The sequence below is a fragment of the Ovis canadensis genome, chromosome 14 (assembly GCF_042477335.2).
Source record: "Ovis canadensis isolate MfBH-ARS-UI-01 breed Bighorn chromosome 14, ARS-UI_OviCan_v2, whole genome shotgun sequence".
Classification (NCBI taxonomy): Eukaryota; Metazoa; Chordata; class Mammalia; order Artiodactyla; family Bovidae; genus Ovis; species Ovis canadensis.
Window position 1 is genome coordinate 52708154 of NC_091258.1, and position 21504 is coordinate 52729657.

Here is a 21504-nt window from a genome sequence, read left to right on the forward strand (position 1 = left end):
GTGTATAGGGTCTTGCCTTCAGTGAAAAGAGTAAGGGCTCTCCAGGTATTAGAAACTGAACTGCTCTGGCTTGGGAGGGATGCCTTGGTAAAGGCTTATTCACAGGCTTATTTACCTTTGGATTTAAGGAAAATAGCCCCAGTCATCTAGGCAGAGTATGTTTCATCTGTTTTCTGTGTTGATGCATCTAAGAATTTTTAACCCAGTTTTTTTAAAAATTTGTTTGACTGTGCCCAGTCTTAGTTGTGGCACTCAGGATCTTTGTTGCAGCGTGTGGGATCTTTAGTTGTGGCATGCGGGATCTAATTCCCTAACCAGGGATTGAACCTAGGCCCCCTGCATTGGGAGCACAGAGTCTTAACCACTGGACCATCAGGGAAGTCCCCCAACATATACTTGTGATAAATTTTGGTCTGATGTCTGTCATCTTGAATGCCTTTAGTTTGTAATGATTACTTTTATCCTGTTTTGTGTCCCTTTTGCTTTTTCTTTTGCTCTTTCATCAGTTAAACAAAAAAAGATATTTCTCCTGGTTTTATTCTACTAGTGAAACTGTTGAGGTTTAAAAAAAATTCTTTAAAATATTGCAGGTGTAGGAAAATAGAATAACAAACGCCTGTGTACCTGCCCTCAGCTTTATTGTTTCTGACCATTTTGTCATGGCTCCTAATGTGTGATTTTTAGAACTAAACCATTGCAGATGGAATTGAAGTCCCCTGTGTACCTCTTTTGAATTGCTTTCCCACTCTCTGATTCCAGAGGTAGTTACCATATGAATTTGGTGTTATGCCCAAAGATGCTTTTACACTTTTATATATGGTTTTTCCATAAGTATCATAATACTATTTTACATGTTTTGAATCTACATAAGTAGCAAACTTGATGTTTTCTTCTGCAGCTTACTTTTTTAAAAAATATCACTTTTAATTTCTGGCTGCTCTGGGTCTTCACTGCTTCTTGTGGGTTTTCTCTAGTTGTGACAAGCAGGGGCTCTTCTCCAGTTGCAGTGTACAGGCTGCTCACTGCGGTAGTTGTGGAGCACAGGTTCTAAATGCTCGGACTCAGTAGTTGCAGCTTGAGGGCTCCAGAGCACAGGCTCAGTAGTTGTGGCATACAGGCTTTAGTTGCCTTGCGGCATGTGGGATCTTCCTGGACCAGGGATTGAACCGGTGTCCCCTGCACTGCAAGGTGGATTCTTAACCACTAGAGCACCACTTACTTTTTAAATTCAACTTTATAGAGTTGATATTTAACCACATAGCTCAAGTTCATTCCTTTTCACTGATGCTTAGCATCGTGGTTTTATATTTTCCATCTCTGTCTAGCTGTGCTATAGTCTAGGTCTATATTCAGTTTCACTTTCTCATTGACTGCACTCTGCTATCCAACCCATCCACTGAGGATTTAAATTCAGTGTCTATATTCACTTGTAAAGTTCTATTTAGTTCATTTTCACATCTGTTTATAAAACATCACTTTCCTCAAGGTTTTGATTTCTTCTTTTACGTCTTTATTTATGTTCAGACTTATCTTACATTCTGTTTTCTTATTAACCCTAGATCTTGGACCTTGCTTTTTGTTTTATCCCCTTTAACCTCAATCAAAATTGCTTTTTTTTTTTTAAAGTTTGTGTGTTTATCTATAGTGGAGTTTACTTTTTCTGGGGATCCTCTGCTACTCTGAAGAGATAAGGAAGGAGGAACCAGTATATATATATAAACTTCTGCTGGGGGTAGGGGACAATAATAACAAAAAAAACCATATCAAACATTAAAAGATTACTGCTAGACACAAAGCACAGGCACCTCAAGTTAATGATTTTAATGCTTTTCTTTGTATGGAAAGATTAAAGAATTTGGGTTCACTGAAAATTTTCCTTGAATATGTATCTATGTAACCAGGGGTTCTACCCAAAGCACAGAATGCTTCCTACTTTTCTCCACCCTAAATTGCCCTCGGGTGCATTATGGGTAGGAGACTACAGTGGCTAGTGTCTTGATCCTTGTAGAACTGAAATGGCAGGCAACATTATTTCTTTACAGTTGCTAGGGTATCTGAGTTAGCCATGTGGTGATGCCAAAACCACAGGAGACCTTGCGAGGAGATAGGAGGATCACCTCATGGGGTAGGCTCCAAGAAGACCAGGTGCATGCGGAAGAAAATACAGCTCTAGGAGGCAATGGACCCAGTTCCTAGATTCCCCATTAAGGCTTAGTGGCAGTGTGGCACTGGCATTTTTGTTGCTACACTATTCGAAAATAGTGCCTTCATAGTAAGTGTCTGAGCCAGAGAGAGCTGGACCCCCGAGGTGCCTTTCATTTCTGAGGCACTGGAGTAGCTCCATCTTCCTGGAACTTGAGCATCTAGCAGATTATCCATGGTATGTGACCTAGGTGCCACTGCTGGAGACCCTCGCCAACTGATTTACTATCTTTGGCTCAGACTTGTTTAGGTTCACATGCATATAACTGAAAATCCAAAATAATAGAGCTTAAAATAAGACTGGAGTTGACTTTTTCCTTTTTAAAAAAGAGATGTGGAGATAGGCAGCTGCACTCTATCAGCAGGAATCCTGGTTCCTTCAGGTTCACCACACTGCCATCCATCAGATGTGGCCATATTCTCATCGTCTAAAGCAACAACTGGAGTTCTAGCCATTCCAGGATGTGGGATGGAGGGAAGGAAGAAGATTATGTCACCTTCCTTTCAAGGGAATATTCTATGAGTACTGAAAATTCTTCCACTTCATTGTGTGGACCTTGGTCCTGGGAGACCCACAGACTTACAAAGGTGGCAAGAAATGTCCTTGGCTGAGAGGCAAGGTACCAATCCCTAATTCAGTTTTCTGTTACTAAACAAGACGGATGAATGGATGTTCGTGTAGGCAACCAGCAGCCTCTGACACTACCAGTATGTCTTAACTTCATATGTCTAAAGTAGTTTGCATGTGCCGCCATGACAAAACAGCACAGACCGTGAGGCTTACATAACAGAAATTTATGTTCTCACAGTTCTGCAGGCTGGAAGTTCAAAATCAAGGTGTTATCAGGTTTGATTTCTCCTGAGGCTTCTCTCCTTGGCTTGCAGAAGGGCAAGAGGGGCAGTCATAGAAAACAACCCAGACCACGAAGAGGTTATCAGTCCCACTGGATATTATTATGGCACAGTAGGCAGCAAATGGGTACAAGCATGTACAGGGAGGCCATGTGAGATGCCTCTGAATGCACATGTCCATCTGCCGGCAGTGCTGGAGTGTAGCTTGAGCAGCCCTGTGTTGAGGTATCCATTATGGGGTTCAGAAATTACATGTGGGGACAGACAAGATACAGCACATTGTAGAAATCATATTGCCCATACTTTCTTTTTTTTAAATGTTATTTATTTTATCTTGGCTGTGCTTGGTCTTTTGTTGCGTGTGGGCTTTCTTGAGTTGTAGCGAGAGGGGCCTACTCTGTGTGTGTGAGCTTCTTATTACAGTGGCTTCTTGTGGCAGAGCACAGACTCTAGGGTGCTCGGGCTTCAGTAGCTGTGTGCACAGGCTTAGTTGCCCCTCCACATGTGGAATCTTCCCTGACCAGGGACTGAACCTGTGTTCCCTGCATTGGCAGGTGGGTTCCTATCCTCTCTACCACCTGGAATTCTGCCATTACTTTCTCATTAAAGATGTAGATTTGTCACAATCAGATTTTTCTCCAAACTAGAATTTATTTTTTAATTTTTTATTGAAGGATAATTGCTTTACAGAATTTTGTTGTTTTCTGTCAAACCTCAACATGAATCAGCCACAGGTATACATATATCCTCTCCCTTTTGAACCTCCCTCCCCATATCCCACCCCACCCCACCTCTCTAGGTCGTTACAGAGCCCCTGTTTGAGTTCCCTGAGCCATAAAGCAAATTCCTGTTGGCTATCTATTTTACATACGGTAATTAAGTTTCCATGTTACTCTTTCCATACATCTCACCCTCTCCTCCCCTCTTCCCATGTCCATAAGTCTATTCTTTATGTCTGTTTCTCCATTGCTTCCCTGTAAATAAATTATTTGGTACCATTTTTCTAGATTTCTAGAAATATTGTTAGAATACAATATTTCTCTTTCTGACTCACTTCACTCTGTATAATAGGTTCTAGGTTCACCCATCTCATCAGAACTGACTCAGATGTGTTCCTTTTTATGGCTGGGTATTATACCATTGTATGTATGGACCACAACTTCTTTATCCATTCAGTGAACATCTGTCAGTGAACATCTAGGTTGCTTCCATGTTGTAGCTATACTGTAAATAGTGCTGCAGTGAGATACATGTGTCTTTTTCAATTTTGGTTTCCTCAGGGTATATGCCTAGGAGTGGGATTGCTGGGTCATATGGTGGTTTTAGTCCTAGATTTTAAGGAATCTCCATACCGTCTTCCATAGTGGCTGTATAATTCACATTCCCCCCAACAGTGCAAAAACATTCCATTTTCTCCACACCCTCTCCAGCATTTATTGTTTGTAGACTATTTAATGATGGCCATTCTGACTGGTGTGAGGTGATATCTCATTGTGGTTTTGATTTGCATTTCTCTAATAATGAGTGATGTTGAGCATCTTTTCATGTGTTTGTTAGCCATCTGTATGTCTTCTTTGGAGAAATGTCTGTTTAGGTCTTTTCCCCACTTTTTGATTGGGTTGTTTGTTTTTCTGGCATTGAGTTGTATGAGCTGCTTGTATATTTTGGAAATTAATCCTTTGTCAGTTGTTTCATTTGCTATTATTTTCTCCCATTCCAAGTGTTGTCTTTTCATCTTGCTTATAGTTTCCTTTGCTGAGCAAAAGCTTTTATGTTTAATCAGGTCCCACTTGTTTACTTTTGTTTTTATTTTGGTTACTCTAGGAGTTGGGTCATAGAGGATCTTGCTTTGATTTATGTCATTGAGTGTTCTGCCTATTAGTATTCCTCTGAGAGTTTTATACTTTCTGGTCTTACATATAGGCCTTTAATCCATTTGGAGTTTATCTTTGTGTATGGTGTTAGGAAGTGTTCTAATTTCATTCTTTTACATGTAGCTGTCCAGTTTTCCCAGCCCTGTTTATTGAAGAGGCTGTCTTTGCCATATTGTTTCCTCCTTTGTCAAAAATAAGGTACCCATAGGTGCATGGGTTTATTTCTGGGCTTTCTATCTTGTTCCATTGGTCTATATTTCTGTTTTTGTGTCAGTACCATACTGTCTTGATGACTAGCTTTGTAGTATAATCTGAGGTCGGGAAGGTTGATTCCTCCAGCTCCATTCTTCTTTCTCAAATCTGCTTTGGCTATTTGGGGTCTTTTGTGTTTCCATATGAATTGTGAAATTTGTGTTCTAGTTCTGTGAAAAAAATGCCATTGGTAATTTGATAGGGATCACATTGAATCTGTAGATTGCATTTGGTACTATAGTCATTTTCACAATATTGATTCTTCCTACCCAGGAACATGAAATATCGTTCCATCTGTTTATGTCATCTTTGATTTCTTTCATCAGTGTCTTATAATTTTCTGTGTACAGTTCTTTTGTCTCCTTAGGTAAGTTTATTCCTAGATATTTAATTCTGTTTGTTGCAATGGTGAATGGGATTGAGTCCCTAATTTCTCTGATTTTTCATTGTTAGATATAGAAATGCAAGTGATTTCTGTGTATTGACTTTGTATCCTGCAACTTTGCTAAATTCACTGATTAGCTCTAGTAATTTTTTGATACCATCTTTAGGGTTTTCTATGTACAATATCATGTCATCTGCAAACAGTGAGAGCTTTACTTCTTTTCCAATCTGGATTCCTTTTATTTCTTTTCCTTCTCTGATTGCTGTAGCTAGGACTTCCAGAACTATGTTGAATAATGGTGGTGAAAGTGGACACTCTTGCTAGAATTTATTTTAGTATGGTGTGAAGTAAGAATCTTATTTTCTTTTCCTATTGTGATATCCAAATGTTTTAGCATAATTTACTAAGAAACCCCTCCTTTCTCCACTGCTTTTTTTCAGCTCTATCAAATGATTGACATACAATTGAATTGAATCAGCTTGTTGATTTCTATTAAAGGGTCTTGCTGGGATTTTGATTGGATTGCTTTAAATATATAGAGAAATTTGGGGATAATTGACATCTTAGTATTGGGTTTTTCAGTGAACAGAGTATCTCTCTCAATTTATTAGGTATTCTTTCATCTCTTCTGTCATAATTTTCATCGTTTGTATCTTACACATATTTTGTTAGATTTATACATATTTCATGTTTTCTGTGCTGTTGTAAATGGTACTATTTTAAAATTTTTATTGAAGTTGTATTACAGGAAATTTTATTGCTGCATATTTGTTTCCAACAGTTTATCTTTTTGCACCTTTAACTCTGTGATCTTGCTAAACTCACTTGTTAGTTCTGGCAGTTTTGTTGCTTTCTTTGGATTTTTTTTTAAATGTAGATAATAATGTCATCTGCAAATCTTAACAGTTTTATTTCTAATCTCTATGCCTTTTATTTCCTTTTCTGGCCTTTCTGCACTTGCTAGGACTCCAGTGCGATGTTGAATAATATAATGGGAAGAGCGGTCATACCTGCCTTGTTGCCAACCTTAGAGGGAAGGCATTCTGTCTCTGATTATTGTTTTCAGCAGCAAGGACACAATCACGTCAAATCATATCAATATACACACTGCAACAAAACAGTTTAAGTACTTTTTGGTCGGCTAAGGCAAAAATGATCGTGCATGAAATCGAAGTTCCCCTGTAACTGCAATTGTAATGTGATATGAAAACGTGGGATTCCTATTGCTGACAAAGTCACAAGGCACTGCTGATACTGTTGTGGTCCTCGACAACACAAAATTGAAGGAAATTCTAAATTTCAGCTAGAGATTAGCTTAACGATAAGCTTTTTCTATTTCTTGTCGCCGGTTAAAATCGCGGGCCTGGAGAGGAAAGCCAGGGACCACAGAGACGTGCGCTCTGGCTTCCTAGAGAGGAAGTTCGCGATACTTGGGTGCCACGGCCGACGTAGTGACGCACTTCCGGTCACACCACATATTGCACTTTTCTTGAGGTGAGTTTCTGTGTTGTGTCGCCTCAGCGAGCCTGCTGGGAGCACACCTTTCACCCTGGAGAAGGCTGTCCGCTTAGTCCCTCGTGTCCAGGTGGAGGGAGTCGGGCGGCGCCACCTGGTCCGGGGAGCTAACGCGCCCGCCGGCCCGGCCCTCGGTGCCTTCGCCCCAGTCCTTAGCGGCCGCCTTGTGTAAGGCTGTGGATGAAAAAGAGACGCCGTTTGATCTCGCACAGCCACAGCCTCCCCTGCTCCCTGGGCTGCTGCTAAGTCGCTTCAGTCGTGTCCGACTCTGTGCGACCCCATAGACGGCAGCCACCAGGCTCCCCCGTCCCTGGGATTCTCCAGGCAAGAACACTGGAGTGGGTTGCCATTTCCTTCTCCAGTGCATGAAAGTGAAAAGTGAAAGTGAAGTCGCTCAGTCGTGTTCGACTCTTAGTGATCCCATGGACCGCAGCCCACGAGACTCCTCCATCCGTGGGATTTTCCAGGCAAGAGTGCTGGAGTGGGTTACCATTGCCTTCTCCTAGCAACTATTAACTGAATCGCTAAATGCTAGTTGCTGTTCTAGGTTCCCAAGATGCAGCTGCGAATGAGAGGGCCGTGGGCCCCTCTCCCAGGGACCTTTCAGTTTAATTAAAAGTCCTCTGTTAGTCAAGTGCGATCATTCTTGACGTGCACAAGGCCTTGCAGGACTTGACCTCTTACAACTTCTTCACCTTCGTCTTAAGCACATTCCCTTGATTCTTTGGACTTTCACTTCAAGAACATATTTTTGCACATACTGTTAACTTTGGAAAGATTTTCCTTTCAACTTAAGTAGTTCCTATTCTTAAGCCTCCGCTTCTAGGATAAAGTATCCCTGTCACTAGTCACGATTGTGGTTTTAAAGATAATTCTGAGGATCTTTGATTCTTATTTCTGTTTCTTTTAGTTTAAGCCCCATGAAGGAAGGGATCACACCCTTCTTTCTCGACTGTTTGTCCTGTGTCTCAGACTCGGCCTGGAATGAAATAAGTTTGAGATAAATGTTGGATAAAGAAAACACAGCGTCTTAAACTGAGAGAGGTGGTATACAAGAAAGAGAATCCAGTGCTAGTGAAGTGTGTAACCTGGGGCCCCATCTGGTCTGTAGAGACAGGTTGTGGTGAGCTGGCAGTTACCTATATGAACAGAGGGCCGACTTCTGAAAAGTATTGCACACAGTCTATCAGTTACAAAGGTTCTAAAGGTTGGAGAAGAGTGGTTCATGAAGAGGAAACAGCAGGTACAAAGGTCCTGAATTAACATAATAGAGAAGCTGAAAGAAGACCAGTGTGGCTAAACTAAAAGAAAAGAGGGTGGCACAGAGATGAGGCTAGCAGGAGATGGCCGCATGCAGTGAATTTCATTTGGGAAAGTCCTGGCTTTTTGATAGGATATGATTGCGTAGCAAGAATACAAAGTGTCTGTAGGGGATGATATAATTAAAGTAGTGACCCAGACATTTTTGCCTGTTGAAGTGGTCTTTTCATGGTCTTTTGCTAATTGGTTTCTGGTTATCACTGGGTCCTAGAAGAGGGTGGTGAAAAAAAAAGATGTGTGCCCCAAGATCAAGAAAAGGAAACCTTACTCTAAGATGATTTTTCTGATTTGGGGCGCTACCTTTATCTACTTTTTAGCCGTAGAATCCCTTTATTGAGTTCTAAAAGAAAAAATCCTGTTGGGATTACTGTTGGAAGCAATTTGATGTAGTTATTAAAAGCTTGGCCTCTGGAAATCAGGCCCATCTGGTTTGGGATCCAAGTTCATCCATCCACTGGCTGAGTGACCTTCATAGAGAAAATTATTTTCTTAGACTGTTTTCTTATTTGGGAAAAAAAAAAAAGGTTTAAAGAATTATTGAGGTGATTGAAAGAGTGGATATATATTTATCATCCAAAAACATATTTCTTTTTTTTAACCATTTATGTTTCTCAGTAAAATTTTTAAAAATAAAGGTCTAGGTTCCTTCTTATAGGGTTTGCTTTGAGTTTTCTGATGTATTGCTTGTTTGCTCTTTGTGTATTCGTATTCCCTTGTTCTCATGTCTTAGGACAGACAGTGTTGCACGATGTTGGTGAGTACAAGCTCTGGTACCCAAGGTCAAGTTACTTACCCTTCAAAATCTTAATTTCCTAAGAATTCAAACCTCATGGCATATTGTGGGGAAATATTCATATACCATTTACTCAGTGGCATTTAGTAAATGGTTGTTGCTGTTATTGGCAGATTTGTTTTAAAAAAGAGCCTTTGTCTGGATCGGCTCACTCTTGTTTCTCTTTGCTTCTTCCCTCAGCCCCTGCCCTTCATTGAGAGAGAGCCCAATAATGGCTGTCATGCCCCTGAAAGTCTGGCACCAGGTGAGCTGTGGTTCCCTCAGGTCAGCCTTGGAGAGATCTGATGTGAAGAAAGAGGGGGATGAGAGATGATTCTGGCAAGAAGTCTTAGAGCCAAAGCAGTCGGAAGACCCTTGTTGACTCTCTTCAGTAGGACTGGATGCTGGGGGAAAGCTGATGACGCAGGAATGAGCAGCCAGAAGTCCAGCAACAGTGGCTGCGTAGAGGGTCCAGGGATGCAGAAGGATAGTATCCTGTACTCTGAGGATCTCTGTTGAGCTGGTGGGTTTCGAGGTTTAGTGGTTCCTCCTGCAGAGGGCCCTGTGAGAATGAGGGACTCAGATTGCATTATAGGTATCCATTACACGGTGGGAGTAACCAAGATCAGGGAGACCACAAGGTTCTTGGGAAGCAGGGGCAGAGCGATAGCCGGAAGAATACAAGAAAAAGGAAGCTTGTACCATTTATTCAGAAGTTGACTTGGCTAATCAAGGCAGGGGGCTATGACAGGAAAAATCTGCACTAGGACAAAACACCTCAAGTTAGGGATCCTGTAAAGCCTCTGTGACTTTGTGGCCTTGAGCCAGTCACTTAGCTTCTTTGCACCTTAACTTCATCTGTGACGTGAACATTAAATACATATATGGGATAAGGAAATTGATTTCTTGAGTTGATTTCACTTTTTGAGACTGATGAATTGCTGGGTGTTCCTTAACTATTTCCTTATTCCTGGGACTTATTTATCTACTAACTCAGCATCTATGAACCATATCCCAGGTTCCTGTCCTGGATTTCTGATACCTGGCTTGTCCCTCTGCCTGACATTGTCTACCCTGCTGCTCCCATCTTCTGATCTTACATAAGTTGTCAGTTACTGGTATCACCGGGTCACAATCCTGACCACTCAGTTTCTAGGTTGCTTAGTAATTGTTGACTCTGTTCTCCCTTGATGCCATTTTCAGAGTCTGACTCTTTCTGGCTACTTTCTCTTCCATTTGTCCCATCTTTTATATTGACCTCCTTCAGGGTTTGTCATTCCTTTTCTTAGATTTTGTTTGCAGAGCTTCCCAGCTAGTTTCTCTGTACAGTCTTGTGCTTTCCCCTCATCATTTGTTACCTGATAGAGCTTGGTTTCCTGAGCTTGGATTTTATTCTGTAGTCCAGGGTTCTTGGACTTTACTGTGCATAAGAATCACCTGGAGGGCTTATGAAACCACAGATTGGTCTCAGATAGGGCCTGTGAATTTGCCTTTTTGGCAAGTTCCTAGGTGATCCTGCTAGTGCGGTGGGGTACCGAGCCTTGAGAACCATTGTTGTAGTTCATGATGACTCATTCAAGGAAGTCATTCAGTTGACTAAGTCAGTTTGTCGTTATAAGTCCATGATTGTATAGCTGGCTGAGGAAGGATTCAATGCAGGACAGGCCTAGAATTGGAGTTAAGTATCCCTAGCAGGTATTAGTGAACTGATTGTATGATAGTGAAGAGGAATCAGATTCCAGAAATATTTAGAAAATAAAATTGGAAGGATTTGATTACTGACTGCTTATTGGAAATGAGCAGTGAATAGGGCAAGTTAGTCCAGGATGAATTTCAGATTTCTAACTTAGGAGACTGGGATGAAATTTGTACTATTTCTGTGTTGAGAAACAACACTTTCACTCACTGTGCTGATTAGTTACGTGAATTGAAGATAGAGCCAGTTTGGCAGGAGGCAGATAGAGTGGATGCATTTGGTGTTAGATGGTGACAGTGCTGACGAGATCTGCAGAGTCAATTGAGGTATTGAAAGGTGGGAGGACATTCCCTGCATATTCAGGTAACCAAGTTTGATACCAAAGTCTGGGGAATGAATAAAAATTCTAAGCCAGATCTTGAGCTTTCTGGCAAGGTAGAGTGGGGCCGTCAGGGATGGGAAAGGGTGGCTATTGAAAAAGCATGATACTTAGTTGACAGAAACATTTACAGATGGTTTTGGAGGTGTATGAAGAAAAACAGTTAAAAGAACTACCCAGCAGCAATTTGATTCCAGAAGCGTATTCTCCTAGGAAAACCCATCAGGAAGCAGAATACACTGTCCCATGCAGCACTGAGTTCTCTCTGCTGGACATTCTTGAGCACAGGCTGCACAACCCCTTCTTCAAGCAGGAGATGAGGGTCAGATGAGGCCAGTCATCAGAGCAAACCATGACTGTGTTCCTGTCATTTGAACTTGAGGTCTGGGGTAGAATGAGCATGCGTGGGGAACATATGGATTGATTGGGCACTTGGGGCAATGAAGGGGGAACAGGTTGGTCCTGCAGTGTCACTTCTGAGTGGGTGTCTGAAGAGATAAAGCTAACTGTTTACTTGTAGGTGCAACAATAAAAGATCGAAAGTTTTATAGAATCAAAGAGATTTTGCTCTAGGGATTTTAATTCATGGGAGACTTTCCAGGGTTTTCAAAACATGATGTTACATTTCATGAGACTAAATTTTGTGTCCAAATGGAAGTTCTAACTTTTAGTGAGAGAAGTTCCAGACTTTTTGTTGTAGCAACAGTCATTTAACAATCAGCTCACTATCCCTGTCCCTTGTGCCCCACACCCTGAGCCAGGGAATTGGCTCTGGCATAGCAGGAACCTCTTGTTTTAGGAGGTGGTGACCTTTGAGGATGTGGCTGTTTACTTCACCCAGACAGAATGGGCTGGCCTTTCTCCTGCACAGAGGGCCCTGTACAGAAGTGTGATGCTGGAGATCTATGGGAACTTGACATCCCTGGGTAAGGCCACTTTTCTCCTGGTGCTCAGATCTGTGCTTTCCTGTTTCCTTCCTTTTCCCCTCCTTATCAGCCAGGGGTGTGGTGTGGAAAGCGGGGAGTTATCTCTTGTACCCTCCATGGTCCTGGGACTGAGACCAAATGACCCACTTGAGATGTTATTGGGTAGGGACAAGTCTTGGGTCAGTTTGGTCCCAATGTAGGGAATTGTTTTCACCTGGTATGAGTATGCTCCATCCTCCCAGGGCCTCTGCAGGGTAAGTACTGTCTGTTGTTAGATAAGTTTTCACCTTACTTTTGTCTCCCTGTAGTCTAGGGAAGGGTATGACCCCTTCCCTTTGTTTGCATATGTCCCTCAGGATCACTAACTTACTCGTGGGTCTGGTTTTAGGAAGCGATCACAAATGCTCATTTTCCACTTGAGCAAAAATCTTGGCTTTCCCCAGTCCTGAGCCCTTTACTGTGGATCTGTTCTAGTCTCACTGAGACTCTTGAGCTTTTCGTTCTTTTGACACAGCAGACACGGGACTGACAGGTGCCATTTTCTACCCTTTTCAGGATACCCAGTTCCCAAACCTGCATTAGTCTCACTTCTAGAGAGAGGGGATTTGCCTGTAGGCCTGGAGACACAGGATAATCCTCCTGCACAGGGGACCAGAGACATCTATAAAAGTAAGTGAGGCGGTGACTATAGAGCTTTACAGAGCAGTATGTTTTAAATGAACCATGCTGTGAAGGATTTAAATAGATGATTTCTCAAAGTAGGCAAATACAAAACCATTTCCACCAACCATAACTCTTCCACATATTCCCGATTAATGCATCTCATAATTCTCAAATCTATTTCCTTGTCAACTGTTCTCTACCTGTAAATATTTGACACTTTCATTTTATTAGCCTTACTGAACAGCAGGCTGATGTTGGGAGTTTAGTAATCTCTAAAATCTCTGTTGTGAAAGTGAAAGTGTTAGTCACTCAGTTATGTCCAACTCTTTGTAACCCCATGGACTATAGCCCACCAGGCTTCTCTGTCCATGGAATTCTCCAGGCAAGAGTAGTGGAGTAGGTAGCCATTTCCTTCTCCAGGGGATCTTCCCAACCCAAGGACTAAACCCAGGTTTCCTGCATTGCAGGCAAATTCGTTACTGACTGAGCCACCAGGGATAGTTAAATATGGGGTATATGTTTTCAGATCCCCAATGGATGCCTGAAACTGCAGGTAGTATCAAACCCTATGGAGTTATCCCTGGGTATCCACAGGGGATTGACTCCAGGACCTTTGTAACTGTGGGGTCTGCTTTCTTGGGTACAGAAAATCAGCTATGTATCTATCATGTCTTTTTTTAATATATGCATACCTGTGATAAATTAGACACAGTAAGAGAATACGCATGTTGCCAGTGTCACTCCTCTTGCATGTTGGAGCCATTATGAAGTAAAATAAGGGTTACTTGAACACAAGTACTGAAATCCTGCAAAGGTCTATCTGATAACTGAATCAGCTATTTATTAATAGGCAGGTAGCATATACAAAAGGATGAGTTACATCTGGTTGGAGTGGGTTGCTGCTAGGTTTCATTATGCTATTCAGAACAGTGCACAATTTAAAACTTAAGGATTATTTATTTCTGGAACTTTACGTTTAATATTTTTGGATTGTGGTTGACATGGAAACTGAAACTATGGAAAGAGGGACTGCAGATAAGGGGTAACCACTATAATTTTCAATATTTTTTTGTTTTTGCTACAATTCTCAGGTGGCATTTTTGTTTTCTGTTTGTTATGTCAGATGCCAGGACCCACATGGACAGTGAGTTAACACCAACATGGGGAATTTCTGAAGAAAGAGACATGATGATGTCTCATGGGCCACAGAAGAATGTTCTTAACAAAAGCAGCTTCCTAGAAACATGTGAACTGGAGCAACACCAGGAAATCCCCACAGTGAAAAATATTAGACGAAAGGTTCTGAGAATCCACTATGATAGGAAGCCCTTCAGATGTGAGGAGTGTGGGAAATGCTTCAGCTATTTTTCTTACTATGTTAGACATCAGAGAATCCACACTGGGGAGAAACCCTTTGAGTGTAATGAGTGTGGAAAAGCCTTTAATGGCAATTCTTCATTAATTCGACATCAGAGAATCCACACCGGTGAGAAACCCTATCAGTGTGAAGAGTGTGGGAGAGCCTTTAATGATAATGCAAATCTGGTCAGGCATCAGAGAATCCACAGCGGGGACAGACCCTATCTCTGTAGGGAGTGTGGAAATAGTTTCACCAGTAGTTCTGAGTTTGTTATACACCAGAGAATTCACACTGGAGAGAAACCTTATGAGTGTAATGAGTGTGGAAAAGCTTTTGTTGGTAATTCACCACTTCTGCGACATCAGAAAATCCACACTGGAGAGAAACCATATGAGTGTAATGAGTGTGGCAAAAGCTTTGGAAGGACTTCTCATCTTAGTCAGCATCAGCGCATTCACACAGGGGAAAAGCCTTACTCTTGTAAAATATGTGGGCAAGCCTTCAATTTCCGTACAAAACTAACTCGGCACCAGCGAGTCCACAGTGAGGTGAAACCTTTTGACTGTATATGTTGTGAAAAAGTGTTTAGTACTCAGGCTCAGTTGAAAAGGCATCTAAGAATCCATATTCAGGAGACCTCCTGTGATGAGTGTGGAAAAGTCTTCACTAGCAAAAGAAATCTGCTTCAGCATCAAATAGTCCATACTAGAAAGAAACCCTGTGAATATGTCAAGTATGAAAAAACCTTTAGGACATCTTCCCAGCTAGATTGTGTCCACCCTGGAGAGAAGCCTGTGCTGGATGTTGGTTGTTTTGGGCTCCCAGAATTCTTTACCCCCTTTTACTGGTAATAGTACACTATATCTCCTTTCCTTCTATCTTCCACTCGGGTAGAATGTGTGACACAGGCCCCGCTTAGCTGCAGATTCTTTCCCTCAAGCTATAGCTGTTGGTTCATATGTCAGTAGATGACCCAGGATAGTCCAGTTAGAATCCCAAACTGAGTTAATAACCCTCCTAATGTTGAGCGTGGCCCTGGCCACAGCAACCAGACAGCAGACTGTGGCCCTGTAATCCTTTCACCTTCCAGTTGTTGCAAACTTTTGACATTGGTACTTGTTGAGAGTCAAAGATATGTGAACAATGTGGCCTCCTAATGGATGGTTTCAAAGGCTTCTTGGTGTTTGGAGAACCATGTGCACCCATGTGGACTTTGGAAAGCCTGCCAGTTATGAATTCCATGGTATTGAACAAGCCTTGAAACTCCCAGTACTTCATTGAGCAAGGATTTCCTTACACCCTTAGCATTTGGTGTCTATTCTTTGCAGCACAGGGAGAAGAGGCTGGAAAAATGAGCTGTTTGGGGGAGTGGTTGATTAATGCGGCCCAGAGTAGGCTTGAATCCTGAGCTCCCACCTCCCAGGAACAAGACAGGTCTGTGGGCCTTGCAAGGGCACAAGACCTGTTCTGAGCCAGTCTCTTGAGATCCAAGAACCTGATGTTCAAGGCTGGAGCCTGGAGTTTACCACCATCATCATCCTTGCTCTTCAGCAAATGGAAGAACATGCTGTGGCTGGATAGCAAGAGCATTTGACAGGTAGCTATAGCCACTGACTAAATAAATCCCTTTTTACCTTCTGCTTCAGATTCTGTGCTGTGCAGTGGGATATGCTGCTTTCACCGAGCCAGAATCTGCCCACATGTCCAAGTACAGCACCCCAGCTTTCCTTAGGGAGCTACATCTCACGTGCTGCCAGAGGGCTGATCCCACACTCCACCCATCTGGAAGATGGGTATATGATGCATGTCTAGCCAGTTCCATTTTCTCTCCTCTGATTGCTATGATTGCTATGAGGGCGAGAATGTTATCCAAGCCAGACCAAAGGCATTCCAAATCATGAGTTTCATTGAACCCTAGTGAAGGAGAAACCATTCCCAGTAGAATGGGCTTTGAGCTTGTGTCATCCTGGAGGTGCTGGGTGAGAGACTGCCTGAGTGGAGTTACCGTAAGGCAATCAGCAGGATTGACAGTCAGAGAGGGGCCAGGTCGCACACTATATGATCCCTTGGATCTGACACCTCTGAACCCACTCTTCAACTTGTCTCTTGTAAAGATTGCTTTCTATCATCTATAATATATTTATTTCACTTGAGTGTGTCTAGTCCCTTGTAATCAAAAAAGCCCTGACACATTGTTGGTTGACACATTGGATTATTGGTTGTTGGTTGACGCATTGGATCATTGGTTGTTGAGGCTCCCTCTGGCATGGTGTCTCTGATGGGTGGGGCATGTTTAGGGGAGGTGAAGACACTAGGTGCAGTCAGGTCTAAGGGGAGCTGCCAGACAACTCTTCCTAATTTCTTGACGTCCCAGAACACAGAGAGGAGAACTAGCAGGGAGAAAGGGCCAGAGGATGGTCAGTTGGTCTGTATGTATTTTCCGTATTTTAGGGTTTATTTTGTTTGTGTTTTTCACCCGTTGAAGTCTTTCAGCACATCTGCCAGAAACTCATGACAGCCTATTTACTTATTGGCTTCTTATACTGTAATTCATGAAAATCTATCAACTTTTTTTTTTTTACCTCTACCCTGAAACAACTGGTGATTCTTTAAGGACGAACATTTCCAGACTTCCAACAGAGTCAGTCATGACTGTCGCCAGGCCACTTTTATCAGCCTCATTGACTTTTGTTTTTAAAAGTCCCTGTCTCTCTCCCTCCAGAATCTTTTTCTTAAAACAGGAAGGTAGCTAGATATGGCAACCTACTCCATTATTCTTGCCTGTGAAATTCCATGGTCAGAGGAGCCTGGTGGGGCTATAGTCCATGGGGTCACAAAGAGGCGAACATGACAGCAGCTAAACAACAACAAAAGCTAGATATGAGCAGAGAAAGGGGAGCATGGGCCAGATGGCAGGAAGCTATGCATCTTGTGCAGAGGAGAGGGGGATCCTTGGAACCTCCATACTGGAAACCATACATTTGGAGATAAGTGTCCTGGAGGCAGAACAAAGAGATGTGGGAAAATGCAGGAGTATCTGGTGTCTGAATGTAACCTTTCGCTCATTATGCTTTCACTACAATAAAATAAGCCTTGCAGATAAGTGGCCATCCTGCACTGATGCCATGACATTTCTGATCAATGCTAAATAAGGACAAAAGTCCTTCCCTCCAGGAAGATGGTGCTGCAATAAAAATCAGAGAACATGACCCCCAAACCCAGTGAATATTATGTTCCACATACCTGGCTTGCCAAAAAAACTCAGGGCAGCTATTCACCTGAGCCTGTCTGCTCTTCCCACTGAGAGTGTACTTTAATTTAAATAAATCCTTGTTTTCTCTGTCTTGATTTCTCTGTCTCATCTCTGAATATTTCTGGGATAAAACAAGAACACTTCACCAAGAACACTTTCAGGGTTACCTCAGTCTGTCTTCCGAATAGCAATTCTTAAAACCCAAAATAAATTATTTTGTTTGTTGTCTCCTGCATTATGTTATTTTATGTTTTAACACTTAGCAATATATATGTAGAGTCATCTTTGTCTCTGCTTGGGTTTGTGGTTCATTTCTTTCAATAGCTAAAGTATTCCATTGCCTATGTAGGATGGGAAAAATGATTTTCCCTATACTTTTCTTCATCCTTGGCTGAGGCCCCCTCTGTAGTGACCTCATAAAAAGGTAACTTCTGATGGATTTATAGATATGGGTTTGCAGTTTAAAAACTTAATCAGCCTAAAATAATTCTTAAACAGGTATATTTGGGGGTGCATATGCTCTTGCCCTTCACATGTCAGTGCCCCAATATGCTAATGCATTCACCTACAGAAGAACATCCTAATATCTTTAAGCTTTTAGCCATTATGAATAGAGCTGAGGTATATAATTTATGGCAGTTTTGTTTGCACACAGTTTTTCAAAACAATTGTCTAAATACTAGAGGTCTGATTTTTATATCCATGGTAAGACTTGTTTAGTTAAAGGAAAAACTTCCAAACTGTCTTTCAAAATGATTGTACCTGTACTCCACCAGCAGAGAAGCAGAGGTCCTGTTCTTCCCCCCTCCAACAACAGATACTGTCATGTTTTGAAGGTTAGCAGTTCTAACAGATGTGCAGTACTGTCACATTCTGATTTGTATTTCCCTCTGTTCAGTTCAGTTCAGTTCAGTCGCTCAGTCGTGTCCGACTCTTTGTGACCCCATGAATCGCAGCACGCCAGGCCTCCCTGTCCATCACCAACTCCCAGAGTTCACTCACACTCATGTCCATCGAGTCCATGATGCCATCCAGCCATCTCATCCTCTGTCGTCCCCTTCTCCTCCTGCCCCCAATCCCTCCCAGCATCAGAGTCTTTTCCAATGAGTCAACTCTTAGCATGAGGTGGCCAAAGTACTGGAGTTTCAGCTTTAGCATCATTCCTTCCAAAGAAATCCCAGGGCTGATCTCCTTCGGAATGGACTGGGTTGGATCTCCTTGCAGTCCAAGGGACTCTCAAGAGTCTTCTCCAACACCACAGTTCAAAAGCATCAATTCTTCGGTGCTCAGCCTTCTTCACGGTCCAACTCTCACATCCATACATGACCACAGGAAAAACCATAGCCTTGACTAGATGGACCTTAGTCGGCAAAGTAATGCCTCTGCTTTTGAATATGCTATCTAGGTTGGTCATAACTTTTCTTCCAAGGAGTAAGCGTCTTTTAATATCATGGCTGCAATCACCATCTGCAGTGATTTTGGAGCCCCCCAAAATAGAGTCTGACACTGTTTCCACTGTTTCCCCATCTATTTCCCATGAAGTGATGGGACCAGATGCCATGATCTTGGTTTTCTGAATGTTGAGCTTTAAGCCAACTTTTTCACTCTCCACTTTCACTTTCATCAAGAGGCTTTTTAGTTCCTCTTCACCTTCTGCCATAAGGGTGGTGTCATCTGCATAACTGAGGTGATTGATATTTCTCCTGGCAATCTTGATTCCAGCTTGTGTTTCTTCCAGTCCAGCGTTTCTCATGATATACTCTGCATATAAGTTAAATAAGCATGCAAAAAAGCACAATGGCTGTCTGGGGAGGCCTTACAAATAGCTGTGAAAAGAGAGGCGAAAAGCAAAGGAGAAAAGGAAACATATAAGCATCTGAATGCAGAGTTCCAGAGAATAGCAAGAAGAGATAAGAAAGCCTTCTTCAGCAATCAATGCAAAGAAACAGAGGAAAAGAACAGAATGGGAAAGACTCGAGATCTCTTCAAGAAAATTAGAGATACCAAGGGAACATTTCATGCAAAGATGGGCTTGATAAAGGACAGAAATGGTATGGACCTAACAGAGCAGAAGATATTAAGAAGAGGTGGCAAGAATACACAGAAAAACTACAAAAAAGATCTTCACGACCCAGATAATCATGATGGTGTGATCACTAATCTAAAGCCAGACATCCTGGAATGTGAAGTCAAGTGGGCTGTAGAAAGCATCACTATGAACAAAGCTAGTGGAGGTGATGGAATTCTAGTTGAGCTGTTTCAAATCCTGAAAGATGATGCTGTGAAAGTGCTGCACCCAATATGCCAGCAAGTTTGGAAAACTCAGCAGTGGCCACAGGACTGGAAAAGGTCAGTTTTCATTCCAATCCCAAAGAAAGGCAATGCCAAAGAATGCTCAAACTACCACACAATTGCACTCATCTCACATGCTAGTAAAGTAATGCTCAAAATTCTCCAAGCCAGGCTTTAGCAATACATGAACCATGAACTTCCAGATGTTCAAGCTGGTTTTAGAAAACGCAGAGGAACCAGAGATCAAATTGCCAACATCTGCTGGATCATGGAAAAAGCAAGAGAGTTCCAGAAAAACATCTATTTCTGCTTTATTGACGATGCCAAAGCCTTTGACTGTGTGGATCACAATAAACTTTTGAAGATTCTGATAGAGATGGGAATACCAGACTACCTGACCTGCCTCTTGAGAAATCTGTATGCAGGTCAGGAAGCAGCAGTTAGAACTGGACATGGAATAGGAAAAGGAGTACGTCAAGGCTGTATATTGTCACCCTGTTTATTTAACTTCTATGGAAAGTACATGAGAAACGCTGGACTGGAAGAAACACAAGCTGGAATCAAGATTTCCGGGAGAAATATCAATCACCTCAGATATGCAGATGACACCACCCTTACGGCAGAAAGTGAAGAGGAACTAAAAAGCCTCTTGATGAAAGTGAAAGTGGAGAGTGAAAAAGTTGGCTTAAAGCTCAACATTCAGAAAACCAAGATCATGGCATCCGGTCCCATCACTTCATGGGAAATAGATGGGGAAACAGTGGAAACAGTGTCAGACTCTATTTTGGGGGGCTCCAAAATCACTGCAGATGGTGATTGCAGCCATGAAATTAAAAGACGCTTACTCCTTGGAAGAAAAGTTATGACCAACCTAGATAGCATATTCAAAAGCAGAGGCATTACTTTGCCGACTAAGGTCCATCTAGTCAAGGCTATGTTTTTTCCTGTGGTCATGTATGGATGTGAGAGTTGGACCGTGAAGAAGGCTGAGCACCGAAGAATTGATGCTTTTGAACTGTGGTGTTGGAGAAGACTCTTGAGAGTCCCTTGGACTGCAAGGAGATCCAACCCAGTCCATTCTGAAGGAGATCAGCCCTGGGATTTCTTTGGAAGGAATGATGCTAAAGCTGAAACTCCAGTACTTTGGCCACCTCATGCTAAGAGTTGACTCATTGGAAAAGAGTCTGATGCTGGGAGGGATTGGGGGCAGGAGGAGAAGGGGACGACAGAGGATGAGATGGCTGGATGGCATCATGGACTCGATGGACGTGAGTGTGAGTGAACTCTGGGAGTTGGTGATGGACAGGGAGGCCTGGCGTGCTGCGATTCATGGGGTCACAAAGAGTCGGACACGACTGACCAGCTGAACTGAACTGAACTTAATGGTGTGTGATAGGGAAGGAAATGGCAACCCATTCCAGTATTCTAGTCTGGAGAGCCTCATGGACAGAGGAGCCTGATGGGCTACATAGAGTCCATGGGGTTGCAGAGAATCAGACATGACTTACCAGCTGAACAACAGTTTTTGTGATGTTAGTGTATTCTTGTTTGCCTATTTCTGCTCTGCATATCTTCTTTGGCCAGGAGTCTGTTCTGATCTTTGCCCATTTTTAATGAGGTTTTTTGTTCTAGAGTTCTTAGGACAAAATGAGAACAAATCCTTTACTAGATATGTGTTTTGCAAACATCTTTCTATTTGTGGTTTGTCTTTGGCTTTCTGAATAAGATCTTTCACAGAATAGAAGTTTCTAATTTTATAAAAT

At 42.2% G+C, this 21504-nt stretch overlaps 1 protein-coding gene and 1 non-coding gene across 4 annotated transcripts; one reads left to right on the top strand and one right to left on the bottom strand.

Annotated features, from left to right (window-relative positions):
- Window positions 1-306: 306 nt before the first annotated feature.
- Window positions 307-379, bottom strand: TRNAG-CCC (transfer RNA glycine (anticodon CCC)). The gene has a single exon. It is a non-coding gene; the product is annotated as a tRNA-Gly (tRNA).
- A 6625-nt stretch (window positions 380-7004) lies between these two features.
- On the top strand, window positions 7005-17544 carry ZNF19 (zinc finger protein 19). Of its 3 annotated transcripts, none has more exons than XM_069548968.1 (5): window positions 7011-7059; window positions 9374-9437; window positions 12047-12173; window positions 12729-12842; window positions 13960-17544. In XM_069548968.1, exons 2-5 carry the CDS (start codon window positions 9405-9407, stop codon window positions 15045-15047), a joined length of 1362 nt encoding a protein of 453 aa, XP_069405069.1. In that variant the 5' UTR covers window positions 7011-7059; window positions 9374-9404; the 3' UTR covers window positions 15048-17544. The 3 variants fall into 3 exon arrangements, with proteins under 3 accessions (XP_069405070.1, XP_069405069.1, XP_070145419.1); XM_070289318.1 differs by having other exon boundaries at window positions 7025-7059; window positions 15525-17544; XM_069548969.1 differs by lacking the exon at window positions 9374-9437 and having other exon boundaries at window positions 7005-7059.
- The last annotated feature ends 3960 nt before the right edge of the window (window positions 17545-21504 follow it).